This window comes from Triticum urartu, chromosome 7A (assembly GCF_056163025.1).
Source record: "Triticum urartu cultivar PI428250 chromosome 7A, HENAU_Tu73, whole genome shotgun sequence".
Lineage (NCBI taxonomy): Eukaryota > Viridiplantae > Streptophyta > Magnoliopsida > Poales > Poaceae > Triticum > Triticum urartu.
The window spans coordinates 558,289,907-558,312,544 of NC_141879.1; the positions used below are offsets into that span (position 1 = coordinate 558,289,907).

The 22,638-nt window shown below is 42.8% G+C and overlaps 1 protein-coding gene and 1 pseudogene across 2 annotated transcripts; both read right to left on the reverse strand.

Annotated features, from left to right (window-relative positions):
* Positions 1-12,470: 12,470 nt before the first annotated feature.
* On the reverse strand, positions 12,471-16,341 carry LOC147960441 (protein FAR1-RELATED SEQUENCE 5-like; annotated as a pseudogene).
* Positions 16,342-18,496: 2,155 nt separating this feature from the next.
* On the reverse strand, positions 18,497-22,176 carry LOC147960442 (uncharacterized). Of its 2 annotated transcripts, XM_087535307.1 has the most exons (4): positions 21,826-22,176; positions 21,422-21,687; positions 19,041-19,763; positions 18,497-18,995 (listed from the first exon to the last, which is right to left on the reverse strand). In XM_087535307.1, exons 1-4 carry the CDS (start codon positions 22,055-22,057, stop codon positions 18,696-18,698), a joined length of 1,521 nt encoding a protein of 506 aa, XP_087391433.1. In that variant the 5' UTR covers positions 22,058-22,176; the 3' UTR covers positions 18,497-18,695. The 2 variants fall into 2 exon arrangements, with proteins under 2 accessions (XP_087391433.1, XP_087391432.1); XM_087535306.1 differs by having other exon boundaries at positions 18,497-19,763.
* Positions 22,177-22,638: the final 462 nt, after the last annotated feature.

Sequence of the window (22,638 nt, forward strand, 5' to 3'; positions counted from 1 at the left end):
ACCATAGGCTGTAATATTATTGACTTGTTAGCATCCCTATTTGAAATATATTATTTGGTTGCTTATTTTCATCATAATATTTTCTGCAAGTAAAGGATAACAACACCATGCCTTGTTTATGAAAATGTCATACTAAATAATCTTCATTTTCTGTCATTCATGTCTGTACTGTCAGTATGATGAAAAAAATAATATTTTCACATGAACATTTTAGCTATTACGTACTCCTAACTCTTTAATTTCTTGAGTAACAGAAGCAGAGGCAGAAGAATGCCTTCTGGACTCAAAAGCCAACTTGATCTTAGCCGTTTGAAATATATTGTTGTGGTTTTGGTTTGCAATATTAATTTTTGAACACCCAACTTTGAAATCCTTGATCCGAAGCTGTGTTGCTAGGTTGCATTAGTTTAGGCATGTATATGACATTTTTTGATCTATATAAAATATTCTGCTATTTATGTGGGACCAGGTAGCTGCTCTGGCTCCTCAGACGGAGCAGGTGACGCCTCCTGTGCCCGAGCCTGTGGTCGTCGGCGATGTCAACAAAGAAGACGTTAGTCATCTATCTCCTTTAATTTTTTGTAAAATCCTAGGTGTGCTCTGGTCAATCATAGGTGTCAACCTAGATTCGTTAGATCCGTTAGGTTTCAGGGCGGATCCACATGGGTGCATGGGTGTGGGGGTCGGCTCCTCATTGTATAGGTTATCTTTATTTAAGATCTACGAACCACTCAGATCTCATGGTTCTCATGCATCCAAAATGTGTTGATGCCAAATTTTGATAGCAGCAGCACCGGTACAGACGTACAGTACTGCACCCAAATTTTTTTTGGCCGAAATTTCTTATATATGGTACTTGACCGACATGAAACTGTCCTTGCATAGCCATTTATGTGGGCCCTGGTAGCTGCTTTGGCTCCTCAGACAGAGCAGGTGTCTCCTCTGCCACGGGTGACGCCTCCGGTGCCCGAGCCTGTGGTCGCTGGCGACGTCAACAAAGACAACGTTAGTCATCTATCTCCTTTAGTTTTTTTGTAAAATCCTAGGTGTGCTCTGGTCAGTCCTTTTCTCTATTTTTGGGGAAGGCCAGGGTTTCTTTTTATCTTTGACCAATGGACTCCATATCAATATTCTGTAGATTTGTTAGGTAACTAGCTAGGTTACATGTGTTGAGCCCTGTATAGGCAATATTTTGATGTAGATAAATTATTCTGCTAATAAAGCCACCTAGGTTTGGTGACTGTGCTAATACAAATACGTAGCTTGACCTTGGAATTGAATTGCCTACGTAGGTGATTGTGAAAATATTTTCTGCAACTTAAGGATAACAACACCATGCCTTGTTTATGAAAATGTCATATTGTATGGTCATGAAGTAAATAATCTTCATTTTCTGTCATTCATGTCAGTACTGTCATTATGATGGACTAAGAATCTTTTCACATGTAAATTTTAGATATTACTCCCTTAATTTGAAAAATATTGTTGTGGTTTTAGTTTGCAATATAAATTTTTGAACACCCAAGTATGAAATCCTGGATCCGCAGCTGTGTAGCTAGATTACATTTATTGAGGCATGTATATGTCAGTTTTTGACCTATATAAATTATTCTGCTAATAATCCGGAACAGGTAGCTCCTTTGGCTCCTCTGCCGGAGCAGGTGGTGGCTCCTCGGCCTCAGCCGGGTGTTCGTCTGCCGCGGATGTTGCCTCCCCTGCCCCCACCTGTGGTCGTCGCCGATGAGAACGAAGAAGAGGTTAGTCATCTATCCCCTTTATTTATTTATTTATTTATTTATTTTGTAATATCCTAGGTTTTATCTGGTCAGTACAAGGCAAATAAGGTACTAAAATGTTGAGTACATGTTTGGTTGCACTTGATCGATCTTTGGTTTAAATGTTCCATAAGTGGTTGTGGCAATGATTTTAAACATTGATTATCTCTAAGCAATGGCTATTTTAGAAAGAAATTGGATATCATCAATGTTTTACTTGAGTTGTTTTAATTAGTTCTTTTGTAGGGTTTTTATTATTTATGCCACCAGTTGTATCCCACTACTCAGTTTTTCCCTTAGAAGTTACAGCCGCTCAAAAATGCCATCGATTCGTGACATGCTTACTCAAAAATGCCATTAGATGTATAAAAAATGCCATCGTTCCGTTAGATGTTTGCTCAATAATGCCATTAGACATTGTTATTTTCATTTAAAACTTGTTGACCATCCAATATGACAAAAAAAGCCCAGGCCTACATTTCAGTTCTCTCTATCTCACAATGATAAGTATGGCCCCACTTGTGAGGAGTAAGTAAGCGAATAATTTTACAGGAAAATAAGAACGCTGTTGGGATCAAGTGGGCCCACACTTTATTGTAGTGAGATAGAGGGAGAGCTGGCATGGTGGTCCACAGGTATTGATGCCATTATAGCATGTCAAGATAGATTTGATATCACAATAATGATGTGCAGTGGCATTTTTGAGCATGTGTCTAAAGAAGCGATGGCTTTTTAGCAGTAGAAATTCCTAGTGGTGATACTTAATTGTGGGACACAACTGGTGGCATAAATGATAAAAACCCTTTTTTGTAAGTACAACATTTGGGATCACTTATTGTCAGAATTCATAATAATTAACTACTTTACCTAGAACGTTGAATGGTTCAGGAACATTGATGGGTGGGGTATCGATCAACAGGAGAAACTTCCACGACGATAACATGTGGACTTTCAATATCCATCATCATAAACACACAAAATTCTAACCCTAAATATATACAGCTCACGAGCTATTTCATCTAGTCATGCATGTAAGTTATCAGTCTTTTTTTGCATTAGTACGTCTGTATCCTGCTCTGCCATGTTACATCATTAGTTCATGCATTTTTACGTAACAAGTGAATTTTGTTGCACTGAAGGCTGTTTGGTTAGTGACTTTGCCAAAGATTGCCATACCTAAGGTTAGGCAAGTTTGACCAACTTAAGTGAGTGTTTGGTTCCAACCACACCTTAGGCAAGCCACACTTGGGTCCCACATGGCATACACACAAAAAGTGTGGCAAGGTTCCCTTAGGCTTGCCAACTTGTGGCTCTCATTTTGATGAACTAACCTTAGGCAAGCTTGGGAAAAATGTGTGGCAAAATGTGGCAATGCTAGTGCTCTCTTCGACATGTATGATTGATCCTTCATTTTTTTACTATATGGTACTATCCCATTTAGTTGCTTATGTACCAACTAATAAGTTATGCATTTATTTTTTCAACATCATTTGAAGATATTTTACGCTGTCATCAATTACATTATGTTTCATAGACTCTGTGTCTGCTGAATTCTCATATTAGATATACTTACGCAACATTTGGTACTACATGTAGGTCCTAAGTGACGATGTCGACAGCGACCAAGAAACCCAGAGGATCTACAGGAGGCAGAAGGCGAGGGAGCTGAACAGTGGTGTGCTCGAGAAACGTATCAGGCCAAGAATCAGAAGGGGGGCTACGGATGCCCTTACTGCAACAAGCTGATGAAAGGCGGCCTGAGAAGTACCATCAACCATGAAGTTGGAACATTCCAAGGCAGCATCAATAATGGCTACGCTTTCAGGGTGAAGCACGCCGCGTATGCCGAGTACTTGATGAGGCTTCTTTGAGGCTTTAGGGAAGTGCGCACCCTCGCAGCTAGAACTGATGCTCTTTTGGTTTTAACTATGCTAAGTACTACCCTATGCTATACTTTGTTGGTGAACGTTTATGGTCGAACTATGTGCACCAGTACTACTAAGTGGTGCTTGCTTTTGTATGTATGGAAGTGTTGAACTAAGGTAGAACTATGTTAATTGGTGTGTGGTTTGGCATCTCTGCTTGTTAAACTCGTGCTCATTAATCATCGGCTCATTTAGATTAAGTAGCATAAAACCCTGATTGGCTAGGTTCATTTGAACCTAGTTAAGCTTGTGAGCGCTCGTTAACAGATTCTGGTGTGTTATGGTATACATGATGAGTGTGTACATGTGGTTTTCAAGAAGGAAGATGGTGACTCAAAAAGGAACTGTCTGGTCTGTCCTTTTCTCTATTTTTGGGGAAGGACAGGGTTTCTTTTTTTCTTTAATCGATGAGATGCCTATCCATATTGTGTAGATGTGTTACCTAACTTGCTAGGTTACATGTGTTGAGCACTTTAGAGGTCATTTTTTGATCTATATAAATTGTTCTACTAATAATCCGGCTATGGTTGGTTATTGTGCTTATACTATTTCGTAGCTGCACCTTGGAATTGAATTTCCTATGCAGATGATTGTGATAATAACATAAAGATTGATTTGCGATGAGCACGAGTTATGCACTAGGCAAATAAGGTCTTAAAATTTTCAATCCCCAACCCATCCACCCCGGACACGAACTTTGGATTGCATCATGTAGATGTACAAAATCCAGTTCCTAGCGCCTGCCCCAAGCGCCTACGATTGTGATTTTTTTTCCAGGATCCTAATTAAGCGCCTAAATAAGCCGGCTGCATTGTAGGTGCCCAACGCCGAAGTATTTCCGCTATAGTAGGTAACTACCAATTACTCCCCGCATCTCTCCCCCTAGGGCACGCTCTAAAACTATTGTCGCTGCTCACACGCCCGCCTCGCTGCCGCCGGATATGAAATCCACTCGTGGAGGTCGATTGGCCGTCGTGACAGAGTGGGGCCATGGATGTGGGGGACCTGTCATGGACACCGTCGTGACAGATCGTGGACTTGCGGAGCTAACCACCGACGTCGTCGTCCATCGCATGGATGAGGATCCCCACGATAAAGCTTTGGACTACTCGGTGTCCGACCCAGAGAAGCATCGTGTCAACGAGGTGCAGTACTCCGTCGTCGATCACAAGCAGTAGCACATGCATGGCATGGACTGGAATTCCGTTACGGTAATTTTAATTTTTTAACCCTAGATCTGTCTTCAAGTTTAAGGTTAGAGGTTAATCATTAAACCATCAATACATTGTTGAATTGGCATAATGGAATCTAGCTCTAAATATAATGTTGATCATCAGTACGTAATGATCATTATTTATTCAATCAATCTTTGAGAAATTAATGGTTCATTCACTCCACAATTTAGTGCGTTTTGGTTTTATGCTAAAAGTCAGACATCATAAAGGTTGTGCATGTTTATTAACAATTTTTTTAAAGTACATCATATGATTTATGCTTTCATATGGATTTGATATTGCTTTTTTCTCCTTAAATTTTCAAAGTTAATAAATATTTACTTTAAAAATAATTTATAGGCACTACAGTATGAAACTTAGGGAATATTAGGTACTGTAAACAATGGTGCAGCTTATATCATACATAATTTAAACTTGTAGCCTTATTCTCATGATTATGCGGACATTTCCGAAGGAGAGATGGATGCACACACTCAGAAAACCCTTGAAGAATTGCAGAATGGATAGTGCAACGTGCTTAAGCGTATGGCATATCGTTGCGCGTTCTGTGGCAAATATCTGGACCCGGCTTTCATTAGTATTCTTGAGCACGCCGAAGGAGTTGCCAAAGGATACCAAATGAAGCATGGTGTGAGGGCGAAACACAAGGCGCTAGCCCAATATCTCAGGAATTTGTCAGACAAAGAGAAGGTCCGAAGAAGGTGTTATGAGAACCAGCATGCCAAAGAATAGATGAATAAACGAAACCATGAAGAAGCTCTGGTTGGCATAAGTAGTCATTCGTGGTTTTTTTTTAAAATACCAATGAATATTTTAATTTATCATAGTTTTTGCAAAAATGTTTCATTTATTAAATTTAATCATAAAAATGCATACAATTCAATTATTCATTTTTTCAAATATTTGCAACCTTGCATCTAATAGTTTACCATTTTATTGGTTAACCATTATTTTCATATATATATATATATATATACCGTGGAGTGCTTAAAATTATTCAAGATCAATTGGTACTGAAAGACTCATCCACATGCAATATGAACAGCAGTATATTTTTAGGGTTTCTTTAAAAGAACACTTGTGGTCATGCTGATCTTTTGTGTTTGGCCAGAATTGGTAAAGCTACCAAATCTGCATTGATCTGGCCCAACACTTTGCTCCTTTTGTGGGCCTGCACAAGTGGGAGGCAGAGAGAAAAGCGAGCGATGGCCCCAACCCCAACCCCACCCCCATTCCCAATCCCACCACACTTCATTCTTTGCAGAGACAGAGAGGCAACGCGGAGGGCGACGGCTAGGGTTTGCCAAGCCGTCACCTTGGCCGCCCCCGTCGTCATCAAATCAGCCGGATCCGCGAGGCCACCCACTCCCCCCTTCTCTGACCACGATTCTCCACTGCTTCGTCGACAGCAAGGTCCAACAATGGCACCTCTTCTCCCCAATCCTTGCCGCGCCGCCCGAAGCTCCGGTGGTGCCAGCTTCGAACAAGTCTACTCCAGCCCCATCTGGTACCACTTCGCAGGTAAGATTGATCTTCCCTGCCCTTCTAATGTCGACCTGGCCTTAATTTTGCGATCTAGCAGCACCGCCCAAGTTAAAATCTGACACTTGCTTGTGTGCATGTTTCGGGTATTCGCAGATTTACTGTCAACTAGTAGGTCATATTGCAACAACTAATTTTACAGCAAGATAACCTGACAATGTACTGCGTAATCATGGTTTTACTTGTTCGTATGGGTAGTAATGGGTAAACACTTTCATGCAAGTAAGAGAAAAAGGTGGGTGTTGGCCAGCATACCTTACTCGTCGACATAGCCTTCACTATGCTATCATCTTGCTTGACAGATGCTATCAAGTACGTTTTCCCCTGGAAAATGGCCCCCCACTGCTAGATATAGAAAAAGTATATTCACAGGAGCATACACATGTTTTGGTTTGTTGGGATAGTTTGAAGACTGTGTATATGTATTTGCTGATGCTTAGTTATTAAAAACTAAAAAGGCGAGCACAGAAGCAGTCCATGAGGAAATTTGTAATGATGGAATGATGATCAGTTATAGTTTCATGTATTACTCGATGGTAGTATGATGATTAGTGCATATTTTGAAGGATTTGTCAAGTATAGACTGCTCTTGATTGGTGCATGTTTTTGATGATATGTGCACACATGTAATATTTTTGGTTGGTGCATATTTTTGCTGATTGTTGTTACTGCTTACTTGAATTATGTCAGCCTATCTCCAAGATATGGTATGGGCTTGTTGGGGTCAATGAAAATTTCCTGTGAGCTAGTAGTACACATTGCAACAAATTCCTCAATGTTGGATTTTCTGACATTATACTTCATAATCATGATTTTACTTGTTGGTATGGGTAGTAATGAGTAAATAAGTAGCAAGTATACAAAAGGGTGACAATTGGTCAGCATACCTTGCTCGTTCTCATAGCCTTCACTATGTTGTCATCTTGCTTGAGGGATTCTATCATGTCCTTATTCTCACTGGAAATTGGAAAATTAACCTCCACAGCTACCTCTAAAAATGTTATGTACAACAGCAAATGCATTCTTTGTTTTATTGGGACAATTTATAGACTTTATATTTATTACCTGATGGTACCACACAACAGCCCATCACGAAATTTGCAGTGATCAAAGGCAGATCAGTTATAGTTTCACGTATTGCTCGATGAGAGCAGTCAATCAGGTTCATTTTTACATGGCTACTAATTGGTTGGTTACCAAGTTTTCTTGTCCAGCTCACAAAATTGTAACCTTGAAATATCATAATTGGTTATGTCTGCCCAATGATTATGAGTCTAACCACTAGTCTTGACTAGTCATGCGAATAGTTGTCGACTAGCTTTTTCGTGTAGATGTTTATACATGAACTACATACTTAGCAAGAAGTATGCAAAAAGATTATTCACATTGTATATGGTGCTAACAAGTCATAATGGAAGACTGATTTCATATATCAATAACTAACATTTGTTCATTGCAATGCATGCAACAGGTTTGAATGGCAAGGGAAACCATCCTCATCAGCAGTGAAGAGAGTGATCACCGGACCACCTCAGATGATGCTTCAGATGGCACTTCACGTGGGAGTGACGGCTTTAGCGGTGATGGCGACACCTCTAGCGACTATGACACTGATGATAGTTCTGATGGAGATGGAGATGTGGACCACGATCCTATCTTGGCACTACGGGGTAAAGTTCTATTTAGTTGGTCAGATATTAAATGAACCGTGAAATATCGAAGGTTGATGTTTGAGTGACACTTGATTACCACACATTACTCTGTTTGGGTTCTAAATGACCTTCCAAATCAACATTGACTGAACTAGAGCTTACATAGAGCAGTGTTTAGTTGTTAGTTTAAATAAATCAAATATTCAATTTGCCCATGTTTCTATGAGATATTGCTGGGTGGATGTGATTGGGTTATCTATGTCCTTCATTTCTTGATCATTGGAGTAGGCATTGATCATTAACCCAGTGCTAATGTTCTAGATCTTACATATGAAATTATTTACTACTCTGTCATCTTAATTTTTTTGATACAGGTCCGGGATACTGTTGGGGAATGTAGCAGAATTTTAAAATTTTCTACGCATCACCAAGATCAATCTATGGAGTAATCTAGCAACGAGGGAGAGGGGAGTGCATCTACATATCCTTGTAGATCGCGCGTGAAGCGTTCAAGAGAACGGGGTTGATGGAGTCGTACTCGTCGTGATCCAAATCACCGATGACCTAGCGCCGAACGGATGGCACCTCCGCGTTCAACACATGTACGGTTGGGAAGACGTCTCCTCCAAATTGATCCGGCAAGGGGGAAGGAGAGGTTGATGAAGATCCATCAGCACGACGGCGTGGTGGTGGAAGCAACGGTGATCTCGGCAGGGCTTCGCCAAGCTCAGGGAGAGGGAGGAGTGTCACGGGAGGGAGAGGGAGAGGCCAGGGGCTAGGGTGCGGCTGCCCTCCCTCCCCCCCACTATATATAGGGTCCCTAGGGGGGGCGCCGGCCCTAGGAGATCCAATCTCCTAGGGGGCGGCGGCTAAGGGGGTGGCTTGCCCCCCAAGGCAAGTGGGGCGCCCCCCACCCCTAGGGTTTCCAACCCTAGGCGCAGGGGGAGGCCCATGGGGGAGCGCACCAGCCCACTAGGGGCTGGTTCCCCTCCCACTTCATCCCATGGGGCCCTCCGGGATAGGTGGCCCCACCCGGTGGACCCCCGAGACCCTTCCGGTGGTCCCGGTACAATACCGATTACCCCCGAAACTTTCTCGATGGCCAAAACTTGACTTCCTATATATAAATCTTCACCTCCGGACCATTCCGGAACTCCTCGTGACGTCCGGGATCTCATCCGGGACTCCGAACAACTTTCGGGTTACCGTATACTAATATCTCAACAACCCTAGCGTCACCGAACCTTAAGTGTGTAGACCCTACGGGTTTGGGAGACACGCAGACATGACCGAGACGACTCTCCGGTCAATAACCAACAGCGGGATCTGGATACCCATGTTGGCTCCCACATGCTCCTTGATGATCTCATCGGATGAACCACAATGTCGAGGATTCAATCAATCCGTATACAATTCCCTTTGTCAATCGGTACGTTACTTGACCGAGACTCGATCGTTGGTATCCCAATACCTCGTTTAATCTTGTTACCGGCAAGTCACTTTACTCGTGCCGTAATGCATGATCCCGTGATCAACCACTTGGTCACATTGAGCTCATTATGATGATGCATTACCGAGTGGGCCCAGAGATACCTCTCCGTCATACGGAGTGACAAATCCCAGTCTCGATTCGTGCCAACCCAACAGACACTTTCGGAGATACCTATAGTGTACCTTTATAGTCACCCAGTTACGTTGTGACGTTTGGCACACCCAAAGCACTCCTACGGTATCCGGGAGTTGCACAATCTCATGGTCTAAGGAAATGATACTTGACATTCGAAAAAGCTATAGCAAATGAACTACACGATCTTTGAGCTATGCTTAGGATTGGGTCTTGTCCATCACATCATTCTCCTAATGATGTGATCCCGTTATCAATGACATCCAATGTCCATAGTCAGGAAACCATGACTATCTTTTGATCAACGAGCTAGTCAACTAGAGGCTCACTAGGGACGTGTTGTGGTCTATGTATTCACACATGTATTACGATTTCCGGATAACACAATTATAGCATGAACAATAGACAATTATCATGAACAAAGAAATATAATAATAACCATTTTATTATTTGCCCATGTTTCTACGAGATATTGCTGGGTGGATGTGATTGGGTTATCTATGTCCTTCATTTCTTGATCCTTGGAGTAGGCATTGATCATTAACCCAGTGCTGATGTTCTAGATCTTACATATGAAATTATTTACTACTCTGTCATCTTAATTTTTTTTATACAGGTCCGGGATACCATGTGAGAAAAGGAACTTTCGAGGATCGCATCTTCTACGGCAACCATGTATTGCTAAACGAGGATCGGTAGGACTATCTCAAATCCATAGTAAAGCAGTGCCAACCTCCCATACCATACTATGTCAGCACCGTCACTCGCTCGGCAGTCATCAGAGGGAAGAGCAAGATGGTAAACACTTGGACTTTTCTTTTTGCAAATCATACTTCACTAGTGAAAATGCCATCATGTAGAGACAGAGAGGAGGACGGGCGTGGTTGTGCAAATCATTCTTACTTTTTTGTGCAAATTATACTTCATTTTTATGTAACATTATTTATTTCCCTGTGCAATCAGTGCTTCTCAAAGGAGTACAGTCAGGCCTACCTCAAAGATTATCTGCGAAATCCCATGGTTGTGCGTGTCACCAGCGAACATTTTGAAGGTAATAAAAAGGTCTTGTTCAAGATGGGAAAGAAGGATGGGTGAGCGATCATGACGAAGAACTGGAGAGAAGTCGTTGAGGGCGCCAGAATGAAAGAAGATCAAATGGCTATCTTCAGGTTCATGGAAAGGAGTGGAGGTGGGCTTAGGGTGAACATGGTTAGTGGCATGAGGATTCGTTGACCCGCCGCAGTAGTTTGACGCTAGTTTTATAATCTGTATGTACTAGCCAGTAACTGCAAGTTGGTAGTATCAGCTTTAGGGTCCAGTAAGTGCAACTTAGTAGTAATTGGTACTTGGTAGTAACTGGTACTTTGGTGGTATAACTTTTGGGTCTGACTGGATATGAAGATCGTCCACTAAGTGGAACTTGGCAGTAACTTGGTGGTAGTATGAACCCTATGTGGCGTAATGTACTTGCTATGCAAGTCTGTATATATAACACACCCTGGTACCCTCCTTGATATAATTATTTTATGGACTGCAATTATATTTCCTTTTTTTGCTACAGTGATGCTAGTATTTTTAGAATCAAATCTAACCGGGTTTCAAATGGATTAGACACTACTTTCATTTTTGAACGAGGTTTGTGTGTTGGCTAGTACGAGTTCTTTTGAATATGTTGTTTTTAAAAATAGCATGTTGATTTCAAAATCAGCACACTGCTTTCAAAACAGCATATTTTAAAAAGCATGTATTTTTTGAAATCAGTTTAAAAACAACGTTATATTTTAAAAACAGCATTGTATTTTTAGAATGGGGCTGTTATTTTGAAATTGGCATGCTATTTTTAAAAACAACATATTCAAAAGAACACGATTTTTTTGAAATCAGCATGCTATTTTTGAAATCAGCATGCTATTTTTTTTAAATCAGCATGCTATTTCTGAAATCAGCATGCTATTTTAAAAGTAGCATATTGAAAACATTATATTTTTAAAATAAGCATGCTATTTTTTAAAAATATCATGCTGATTTCAAAAATAGCATGCTATTTTAAAAGTAGCATATTGAAAAGAGCATTATATTTTTAAAAGTACCATGCTATTTTTAAAAATTAGCATGCTATTTTTGAAATTAGCATGTTATTTTAAAAGTAGCATAATTTTAAAATCAGCATGCTATTTTTAAAATCAGCATGATATTTTTAAATCAGCATATTCATTATATTTTATTTTCAATTGAACACGTTTTTTTCAAATGAGCATGCTATTTTTAAAATATTAGTATGCTTATTTTCTATTTGAAAATAAATGATTTTCAATGTTATTTGAAAACGAGGTTTCTATTAACGTTCTATTTTCTTATATATATAAATTTTTGGTTTCTATTTTATATTTCAAGTATGAAATTTGACTACACTTTGAACAAATTTCAGCAATATATTATGTAAAAAATGAAAAAAATATAGAAAACCAACTGCACTAAAAATGCATTGTTTCATCGATGTTGATAAATCATAACTAGCCTACCATGTCGACCCGTCCATAATAAAATGAGGGTGTACCAATCAAAAGAGGAATTCAGAAAAATAGTGGCAGTCCATCAAATAGGTCTAATATATGAGAAACAAGGTGGATCACGACATGGAAAACTGTCTACTTTAGTTTGTTCTCAATTTTTCGACCCCTAAAATCCTTTTGTTTTCTCTGCTTGACCCTGTGCATCTAAACATCCTGTCTCGACTTCACTTTAGCTTTCCTGCATGAAACAACGTTTGTTAATAGGATAGCAAAGAAGATTTGAGCATGTACAGTACACTATAACAGAAAAAACACTAACTTCACTGATTTTCTCTTCATAGCTACAGAAGCTAACTTGACAGCTCTTATTTGCTCAGCCTGTGGTACATTCCTATCAGGCCTTTTTGTCTTCATCACCCCTTTGGCCTGTTCTTTACCGCCCTTACTAGAGTCTTTCCTGGAAAAGTTAAGAAACGTCAACCAGTACTAGCAAATACCCGACTTCTAGAGCGGACATGTAAGTATAGACACTAACTTCACTGGTTATCCTCGCGCACCCTTGTCATCGTTCTTTTTTGTCCTCCTAGCATTGACATTTGGAGCGCCCTTGCGTTTCCTGTAAAAAATGAAATAGATGAATCTGCAGCCAGCATTCGAAAACATGTTTAAGTACGCACGATTGTGCTAATGCCCACTTGTTTGGTTTTGCGTAATCCTCTTCTGCAACCTCCAATGGTCTCTTTCTAGCCCTCCTCAGCCCACCATCTTCTGCATCTGAATCTTCCTCTTCTTCCTCATCTGAATCTCCCTCTTCTTCTGCATCTGAATCTCCCTCTTCTTCTGCATCTGAATCTTCCTCTTTTTCTGTACCTGAATCATCCTCTTCTTTTGTACCTGAATCTTCCTCTTCTTCTGTATCTGCCTCTGTCTCTTCTTCTGTATCTGCCTCTGTCTCTTCTTCCGTATCTGACTCCGTCTCTTCTTTTTGCTTCTTCCTCCTTGTGCTATTTGATTTCCCCAATTTTTTCCTATGTAAATTGAAGAAAAACATGTGAACACTCTCCAGAAGAACATATTAACACTGTAAGCATGTATGGAAATGAACAATGAGATAAACATGTGCACTAACTTTGTTGCTTTTTTTGAATCTTCCTCTTCTTCTATATCTGAATCTGTGTCTTCTTCTGTCTCTGAGTCTTTGTCTTTTCACTTCTTCCTCCTTGTGACCTTTGATTTCCCCGATTCGTTCCTGAGTAAATTGAAAAAAAAGAGAACATATTAACATTGTAAGCATGTATGGAAATGAACAATGAGATAAACATGTGCACTAACTTCGTTGCTTTTTTTCGCTCTCATCCGCTCGCGCCTGGATTTAATCCTCTTGTTCGATTCTTCGGTAGTTGGTCTCCCTTTTGGAACTATTTTGATTGGATTTTCCACGTCATCAGTGCAGCATTCGCGAGCAGCAGAGAAGTATGCCGGCAAAGGAACAAACGATTTATGGCCTTCATCCAAATCAGTTTTTTCTCCATCAACCAATATACTCCGGAGGAACTCCATCACCTGTTCTGACTGTGAATCGCTAGCTGCGGCTGTGAATAAAGCGTCACTAGCCATGTTGCGTAGTTGATGATACTTATTCATGTGATCAGACCATACATGAGTATTCGCAGTCCTCGAAGAAGGAAACGTTGTCTTGGCCTGCATTGTCCATCTTTTCTTGACAATTTTTTTTGGAAATGTGCGTACACCAAGATTATCCACAACGCAGAATATATGTGCGCATGGGTAATCCTGACTTTCCAACTTTTTACATTTACAAGCTGCATCATCCAGTCTTGCTCCTGTAAACTGACAAGTCACGTGATATATAAAATCCGCAGGCTTAGCATCCACGCCTTGTGCATCCAACTTTTTTGCCTCCAACTCCTCACTGTCCTTACCTTCCAAGTGATTGGGATCCTTAGCATCCAGGTTTTTGGCATGCAAGTCCACACCATCCTTGCCTTCCAAGTCATTGGAATCCTCAGCATCCAAGTTTTTTGCATGCAAGTCCTCAGCATCCTTACCTTCCAAGTCATTGGGATCCTTAGAATCCAAGTTTTTTGCACGCAAGTCCTCAGCATCCTTACCTTCCAAGTCATTGGGATCCTCAGCATCCAATTTTTTGCATGCAAGTCCTCAGCATCCTTACCTTCCAAGTCATTGGGATCCTCAGCATCCAATTTTTTCGCATGCAAGTCCTCAGCATACTTACCTTCCTTACCTTGCAATTCTCTAGCATCTCTGCCATATGGGACTTTATCATATGGGGCTTTGCGCAAAACTCCAAACACGACCAAACCATCACATGCTACCCGCTCCGTGACCTGCCAATTTGTCCCTTCGACAATCTGACGCTTTACCTTTGGAAACATCACAGTTGTATAAATATAAGAGGTAGCAATCTCCAGAGGGTGTGCATTCAGCTTTGTGAAGGGTATCGTATGTGTTGCTATTGCGTCTGATGCTGCTTCAGTCTTACGCATTATGGATACACAGTGCTCAACATGCTGCAACAAATCAACAAGCTGCATCTTCCTGTTCAGGTGCACATGAAGCCTTGAGTTGAGAGACTCACTCCTCTGATTACTCATCATGCCTAGGAAATATCTACCCTTTGTGTACGCAGCAGCCCATTTGTGTCGCAGCTCGTACATCCTGTTAACCCATGACGACCTCTTGCCCGTTGGTTTTATTTTGAACCGAACCTTATAAGCCTCCCATCTTTTCTCAAACTCATCAACATCCCAACGACGGTAAATGAATTCCCTAAATTGCTCCAGCTTTTACTTGCGGAGGTGCATCACCATATTCTCCTCGATATGCCACGTGCACAAACGATGATCCGTTCCGATCCAGACAGTAGCTATTGCTTTAGCCATTGCACCGTCCCCATCGGTGATTGCTGAAATTGGTGCCGTCTGGGACATTGCCTCCAAAAAAATACATGAAGAAGCCACTGGTATGATGCAACGGTCTCGTCTGACACTAGACCGACCCCAAACAAAACTGTGTTGCGGTGATGGTTCAGACCAACAAATGGAACAAACGGAAGCCTGTACTTGTTAGACCGATATGTACTATCGAACACCACGACACCACCAAAGGCAACATAGTCGATGCGGGATTGTGAGTCAGCCCAGAATATGTTCCTCAAATGGCCTTCGTTGTCTTTTGTGTATTTGAAAAAGAATTCCGGGTCTGTTTTTTTCTGTGCAATCATATAGGTGAGCAAATATCTAGTGTCACTGCCTTCTATCTTGCGCTTCTTCTGGACTGAAACATGGTTGTATAGATCTCGATCTATAAATCCAAGCTTGTCGGGACCTCCGGCATTCTTCTCCATTACATTCATAATCTGGTGTGTTCGAAGTCCACCAACGGCATACTCGATGACATCGACCTTTTGTGCGTCAGTCATTCTACGATGAGCCGACAAGTACGGAGTCAGGTCAGCAGGGACAAACAGATGGTTATGCTTGTCCACAAAATTCTTGATGAACCAGAGGCCACTGCTATCTTGTAGCTCAACCTGAAAAAGAGCGGGACACCCACACCGAGAAAGACCCCTCGGTGTTCTTTTTCTTTCAGTTCTGTTAAAGTGCTTAAGGGCCCGCCATCCTTGTTTGCAGCACTTGTATATCCTTCTGTATGCATTTTGTTTCGGACCCGGACCCCTGTACTTCAGATCATCCTTTCTAACACCAAATCCTTTTTTTCTCGCATAGCCTACGTAGAACATGTAGGCTTCTTCCTCAGTCCTGAACATCTTCTTCACAATCTCTAAGTATTCCATACACTCATTCAGGTCTGAACCAGCCATGCCTTTATTATCAATTCCTTTACCTTGTATGTGTACATCATCCATGTCTATGCCATCCTTGCCTGCATCCTCATTATCCTTATCATCCATGCACATACCATCCATTCCTTTGGGGTCCATGCCTTTGCCTTTGTTGCCTCTATGACCCATGTCCTTGTCGTCCTTGCCTGTATCACCCAAGTTTTTGCCATCGTTGCCTTTATCATCCATGTCGTTATGCTGCCAGCGGAAACAGATAGTCAATGTTACGGATGGATAGCATACGTTACCGAAATTATGCACTACTCTGCTTAAATAATTGATTTAATTTTTCATATCGGATTCATGTACCTAACTCAGTCCTTCAAAAGCTGTAAGTAAATATGCCCTGACTAAATCTAGAAATTTGTAATTGATTGTACTAGCTCTAACTGATGATCTCCTAACTAAATCCAAAGTCCACGAGTCCTTCAAATGCCTTGATAGATCCACCCTGATAGATCAATTATCTCCAAACTCCATTCAAAATTATATCCTAACTAAATCCAAATTATCTCGTAACAAAATCCAAAAGTATGTCCTAACTAAATCCAAATTATCTGCTAACTAAATCCAAAATAAGTCCAAACTCCATACAAAATAATTATCTCCTAACTAAATCCAAAATATCTCGAAACTCAATTCAAAAGTTGAATCCAAATCTGCTGACAACTTTCTCATGCCACATAATCCAACTAAGTCCTTCAATATGTCGTAGCTACATCCGACTTACACTTCCTTTCAATCGTAATCTCATCACAACTTTCTGAAAAGATAAACCCTAATCCTCAGATGACATATCCTAAACCCTAACCAAATCCGACCAAAATCTCCTCACAACTTTCTGAAACGATAAACCCTAAACCTCACATGACATATCCTAAACCCGAATCAAATCCGACCCCTATTGGTTCTATATGCAGAAGGACCAGAAAAGATTTGAGATGGCTAGGCACTTACAGCGAAGATCCGGCGTGAAAAAGTTGATGCACGTCGATGAGGATGATGTGGCCTCTCGGGTCGGGAAAGGTGGCGTCCGCTCGGGGAAGGATCTGGCGCCGCGACCCGACTGGGGTGACTTGCGATGGAGGGAGTGAGGGGGAGTAGGAGCAGGAGGGGTAGACACGGCGAGTGCGATCGGAGGCGATCGAGAGCGCCGGGGGCGATCGAGGGCGCCGGAGGCGATCGGCGGCGATCGAGGGCGCCCGAGGTTAAGACTCGAGAGGAGGAGAGAGGACGAACCGCTCGAACCGAAATTCAAAAGAGTACGCACGATGATGGGACCTCTATAATGAAGTGCTTTATTAATGCAATTAATTTAATCAAAAAATTTAGGACGATAATACCCCTGGACCAAATTGGGCCGATTAAAGGTAAAAAAAATTAGGTCGAAAATACCCTTGAGTTTAAAAAGGCCCAATTATTCTTATCCGTTAGATCGACCATATAATACAAGTGCTCTAGTGTATTATAATGCACCGTAAAATCTCCCTAAAAATAATGTAAGGTCAGTGCCATGGATGAATCACTACTTAAGAAGAAGAGTTGGTTGAAGAATAAATAATGTAATGAAAAGGACGGGGAGATAAAAATAACGTATAGGAAGAGCAACATATAAGGACGGTTGGACTTTTTTTCTGAAAAGAGGAGCAAGCCTTGGCTTCTGTGTTGAGGGATACACAAGCTATATTATTAATTATTAAACAAAAGTCTGATAAATACATAAATCAAACAATCCGAAAGCACCACCCACATTTACGAACTCAACAATGGGGAATGCCCTCACACCCCATCATCTAGAGCCGGGGTCACCATTGATTCGCCCGCATGACGTATCAAGAGCAAACACCCGGTGAAGCAGAGCCAAAGTGTACACCGTCTACACACGCTTCAGAAGCCGCCACCACCATCATACCGCTGACACGTCTTCAGAAAAGAGATCAGCATCATCCTTGTCAGGTCTGTCAACCGTCGACGTCGTCACGATGCCAAACAACACGACCACCCTGCACTCATCCGGTTGTATGAAGTATTAGTACAAAAAAATAAACGTGTATATTGTGTGCCATAGACAGGGCTCGGAATTTTTATCTATGTTTCAAACAATTTCGCCAGAAACAATATTTCATATCACCGCCCATATCACCGGTTGTACAGGGCTGCGCAGGTGCGTACCCTGCACCTGCGTGCCTCTGCGAATTTCACCGGTACACAACAGGAAGTTGTAAGGACAAACTCAACATATGGTTGGCGGTGGATGACGAGGCACAATGCCACGAGCCCATGACCCAACTTCTCTTGCTACCATCATCGTTGCCACATGAGTCACAACCTAACTGGATTTAAAAACATGTAATAATATAACCCAATCATGTCCGAGAATAAATTGCTTCTCACGTAGAACAGTACAAAGAAAACGTACAACAGTATGGTGATTTGAATACAAATGAAACTGCCAAATGTGATGAAACACCATGAAATGTGAACAAACACTGCAAGTCAACTAGCTGCCATCGAAGTTGCTGCTTTGCTGGTTTCTGCTAACTCTAAAGCTGGTTGTTGTTGCCCATCGAAGTTGGCGGGCTCGGTGGCGGCGCGTCGCGGTCATCCATCTTGGGGAAGAGGAGCTCATCTAATGTGCATGAAAGGCGCTCGCTGTTTTCGTCGGTAGGCATCATCGGTATATCCTTGAGGAAGGCGGCGAAATCGATGTCTTCGAGCATGGGGAGGGGACTCACGGGCACCTGCTGCGGATCTATGCCGTCGGGCATGTCGAAGGTGGGACTCGCGGCCACCTGCTGCGAATCTATGCCGTCGGGCATGTCGAAGGCGGGACTCGCGGCCACCTGCTGCGAACCGCCGGGCATGTGGAAGGCGGGACTCGCAGCCACCTGCTGCGCCTTGCACCAAACGTCGAACTCATCATCCAGGTAGCCGCCCTGAGCAGCCGGCGCCGGCGGTGGTGGCGGGGTCTGAGTCTTCGACGGGCCTGCGGTTTCTTCTTGGTGGTCAGAGTGCTGCTGCGACGCCGGCAGGTCATGCGCAGGGGGTGCTGGTCCTGACGGCACCAGAGGCGTCAGCTTATGGTCCTCCCAGCTGTACGCAGGCCCTCCGGCGTGCTGCAGCTGCAAGTAGAATTTTGTGTCGCCCGGCGTCACCCAGCTGCTGCTGTTGCTTGGCCCCGGCGCATCCCAGGAGCCAGGTGCCGACGCCGCGGCACCGAACGTGTACTGCTGGTAGTCATGTGGTTGGCCAGCCAGCTGTGCCTGCGAGGTCCCTGCGGCGTCCGGCGTCCAGACTGTGTCCGTCAACTCCGTGTAGCCAGCGTCCGGCGGCACCCAGCAGCTTGTGCTTGGCCCCGGCGCGGCACCCAAGTCGTAGTAGTGATGATAGTCACCTGGCTGACCGGCCTCCGCCTGCGAGGTCGTCCCTCCGGCGAGCAGATACGGCGGTGATGGTGGCGCCTCCTCCTCCTCTTCCTCCTCCTTCGCCCAGGTAGAAGCAAGGGTGTTTTCTTCTTCTTTAGTTGCTTTCTCTTCTTTAGCTTTTTTCTTCTTCTCCTTGGATCTGTTTTCCGACTTGTTGTAGAGGCGGTACAGGGCCATCTCCGACGCCTGCAAGCAATGCACAAGGCGTGACGGGGAAACAACGATTAATATAATCCACAGCGACACTGTATGCATGCATGCATGGCCAATCTAATCTTACATGTTTAGAAGCAGTTATGTTCAGCACTTGAAAGTACTAATTTTGTTAAGCGTGGCATCATAAAAAAATTCGGCCAGGGTAGGAAATCCCAACAGCCGGTAGATATTTCAAAATCAAGATGAAAAAGGTTTGCCCCGCTTTTTATGTTATAAAGCAACCATCTCTATTTGGAGAACTCTCTCTATATATATGTGTGTAAATAGTGTTAATACAAAATTTGAGCATTACAATGTCCCAAAATATTATGCAAACATGTGGCAGTATTGACTCGTAAAAGAGTAAAATCTGACTCAAATTCCAATGCAAAATTAAAATTTGCTCTGAATAATGAAACAACAGCTGTTTCATCTCTATTTGGTAATCAAATAGTAGCATGGTAGAATGCAAATGCGTTGCAGCACTACATAGTTTCTCAATTTGGACTATCAATAATAATAAGAAATATATAAACAGGTAGTTAGATTGGGTAATGTGAGGATAACATAATGTTAAGTTTACCATGAAAATATTATTTATAATCTAAGACCTTCCATCATGAGGGTATCATAACAATTACGTACTTAAGGTCAAATGCAATTAAAATAAAATGAAGAAAAATACGGTTCAATATTATGTCATAATAGATGATGTGCTATTATATGTCATGTATAACAATAAATAAGGTCATCTAAATTATTTACCAATTATAGTAGCATATGATACTCCCCACTATAAGCAGCCTGGTTTCTACTAACATATACAACTTTCGTCCAAAATTAATTGTCACAATTTTTTTGCAGGTTATGCAGTCATGCGGAAGTCAAGGAGTATATGGTCTATCCGTGCAACCGTTTGAAGACTATAGCACGAGATACTTACAACCGGTTTGTATGACGATCCAACAATAGAATATATGTCTAGTCATCTTGTTCTATTTGTTGTGGCAGTTTATTCTTTTTATTCAATTTTGCTTGCAAACTTGTATTGAACGGCATACTTTGTGGCTACTTTGCTCAATAATAGTATGGTTGTGTGCATCAATTGATGCAAAGGTAACCCTAATTTTTGGGGAAAAAATGATACACTCATTTCAACGATGGTTGTTTTCTAATAGGGAGAGTATGTATTAAATTTGACAACTAAGAAGCATCACCTGGAACATCAAGTATATATTACTCACTTCGATTCAAAAATAAGTGTTACCGTTTTAAACTAAAATTAATATATTTGAACCATAAGCAATTAAATATTTGATCTTGTCCCAACATGAAAATATACCATGCTCTATTTTTTAAGCATAACATTGACGCGGATGCTTGCATACACTCATCTCTATGAATGCAAACGCACACACACCCTACCTTATGAGCACCTCTAAGATAGCTAATAATAAAAACCAAACAGATAAAAATATCTAAATGGGTAAAATATTTTTCCCTCGCAAAATAATTTTAATTTTAATTCTTAATAAAGCATATTTTGTGCGATTCACCTTCAAACCAGTAGTGCATTCAACGGTGAACAGAGCATGCCCGCAGACTAAAAATAGATGAACGGAACAAAGGGAACGATGATGAAAAATTACCTTCCTGTTGGGTCCGGCAATGGTGTACTCTTTGATGATCCAGTCGGTCTTCTGGTCAGGCTTGTCGCCGGGCCTCTTCTCGTAAAACACCAAGGTGAGCTTATAGCCGACGACCAGGCCGCGGCGCACCAAGGGCAGGCCGCCGCCCGAGGCCTTCCACCAGCCGTCCTTGGCGGTGCGCCCCGGGCGCACCCTGGCGCTCCCCGAGAACTCCCTCTGGTTGTAGAAGTAGATGGACCCGGCCTCCTTGTGCGCCTTGTACAGCTCTGCTCCATCGGTTCCGATTCGATCGTATCATGGTTCATGGGCGCGCGCGGAATTGCATCGATGGATCACCACGGATTAAAACGAAGCGGAGAAGAAGGAGAGAGAAAGAATGCAAGAATGAAAGAAAGGAGGGGTACCGTGGAGCTCGGCGGGGTGGTAGTTGCGGATCCTGACGCCGTGGAAGATGCTGGGGAGAGGGTGGGGGAGAGCGCGGCCGGCGATCATGTCCTCGAGGAGGCGGAGGAGCTCGGCGTCGTCCGGGACGAAGTGGTAGCCGTGCGGGAACCCGTGCCGGTTCAGCCAGTCGTCGCCGACGGCGGCGGCCTTCGGCATCTTCCCCTTGTCGTGCTTGCGGGCGGCCCCCGCCATCGGAACTCGGCGACCTTGGTGGGAGGGATGGAACTCGACGAGGAGTTGCCGGAGAACAACGATCTGCGTCCGCGCACGGCCGGACCTGCAGTTAGGGGCGTGCTTTATTATGGCCACGTCCGCTGGCAACCGATCCGGGTCGAATTTTGAATCCGGCTCCGTTGGGGTTAAGGCGGGGAGGGAGGGACGCCCCCGTGCGTGCGTGCGGGCGTGCTTGTTCGATTCTGAATCTGGCTCGGTTCGGCTTCTTTCTGAATCCGACTAGCATACGCGGTTTTTTTTTTAGACATACGCGGTTTTTTTTTTGAGAAAAGACATCATACGGGTTTGGTTGCTCGCATTGGGCCAACCAGGCGTCTCAACCCGGAAACTTAAAGCAGTCCCGGGTCAGGCCCGTGAGCTACTGCCGAATCGACAGTTTCTCCACAGCTAGGCTGAGCGCGACCACGCGTGGTTCTTCGCTGCACGCCTTGGGGAGCACCGGAGACGGACGGGACAGCTTATAACTCCCCCTCTCCCTCGTGTCACCGCCCCACTTCCTTTCACACCACGCTTCCTCACTCTCCTCTCATCGCCCGTTG

What these genes read in the sequence shown, in the direction of transcription:
- LOC147960442 (XM_087535306.1), bottom strand. Translation starts at nt 22,057, where the DNA reads ATGGCGGGGGCCGCCCGCAAGCACGACAAGGGGAAGATGCCGAAGGCC. An exon ending in CCACCCCGCCGAGCTCCACG is followed by an intron (nt 21,688 to 21,825) that starts GTACCCCTCCTT and finishes CCGATGGAGCAG; the next exon opens with AGCTGTACAAGGCGCACAAG. An exon ending in TTGCCGGACCCAACAGGAAG is followed by an intron (nt 19,764 to 21,421) that starts GTAATTTTTCAT and finishes CATTGCTTGCAG; the next exon opens with GCGTCGGAGATGGCCCTGTA.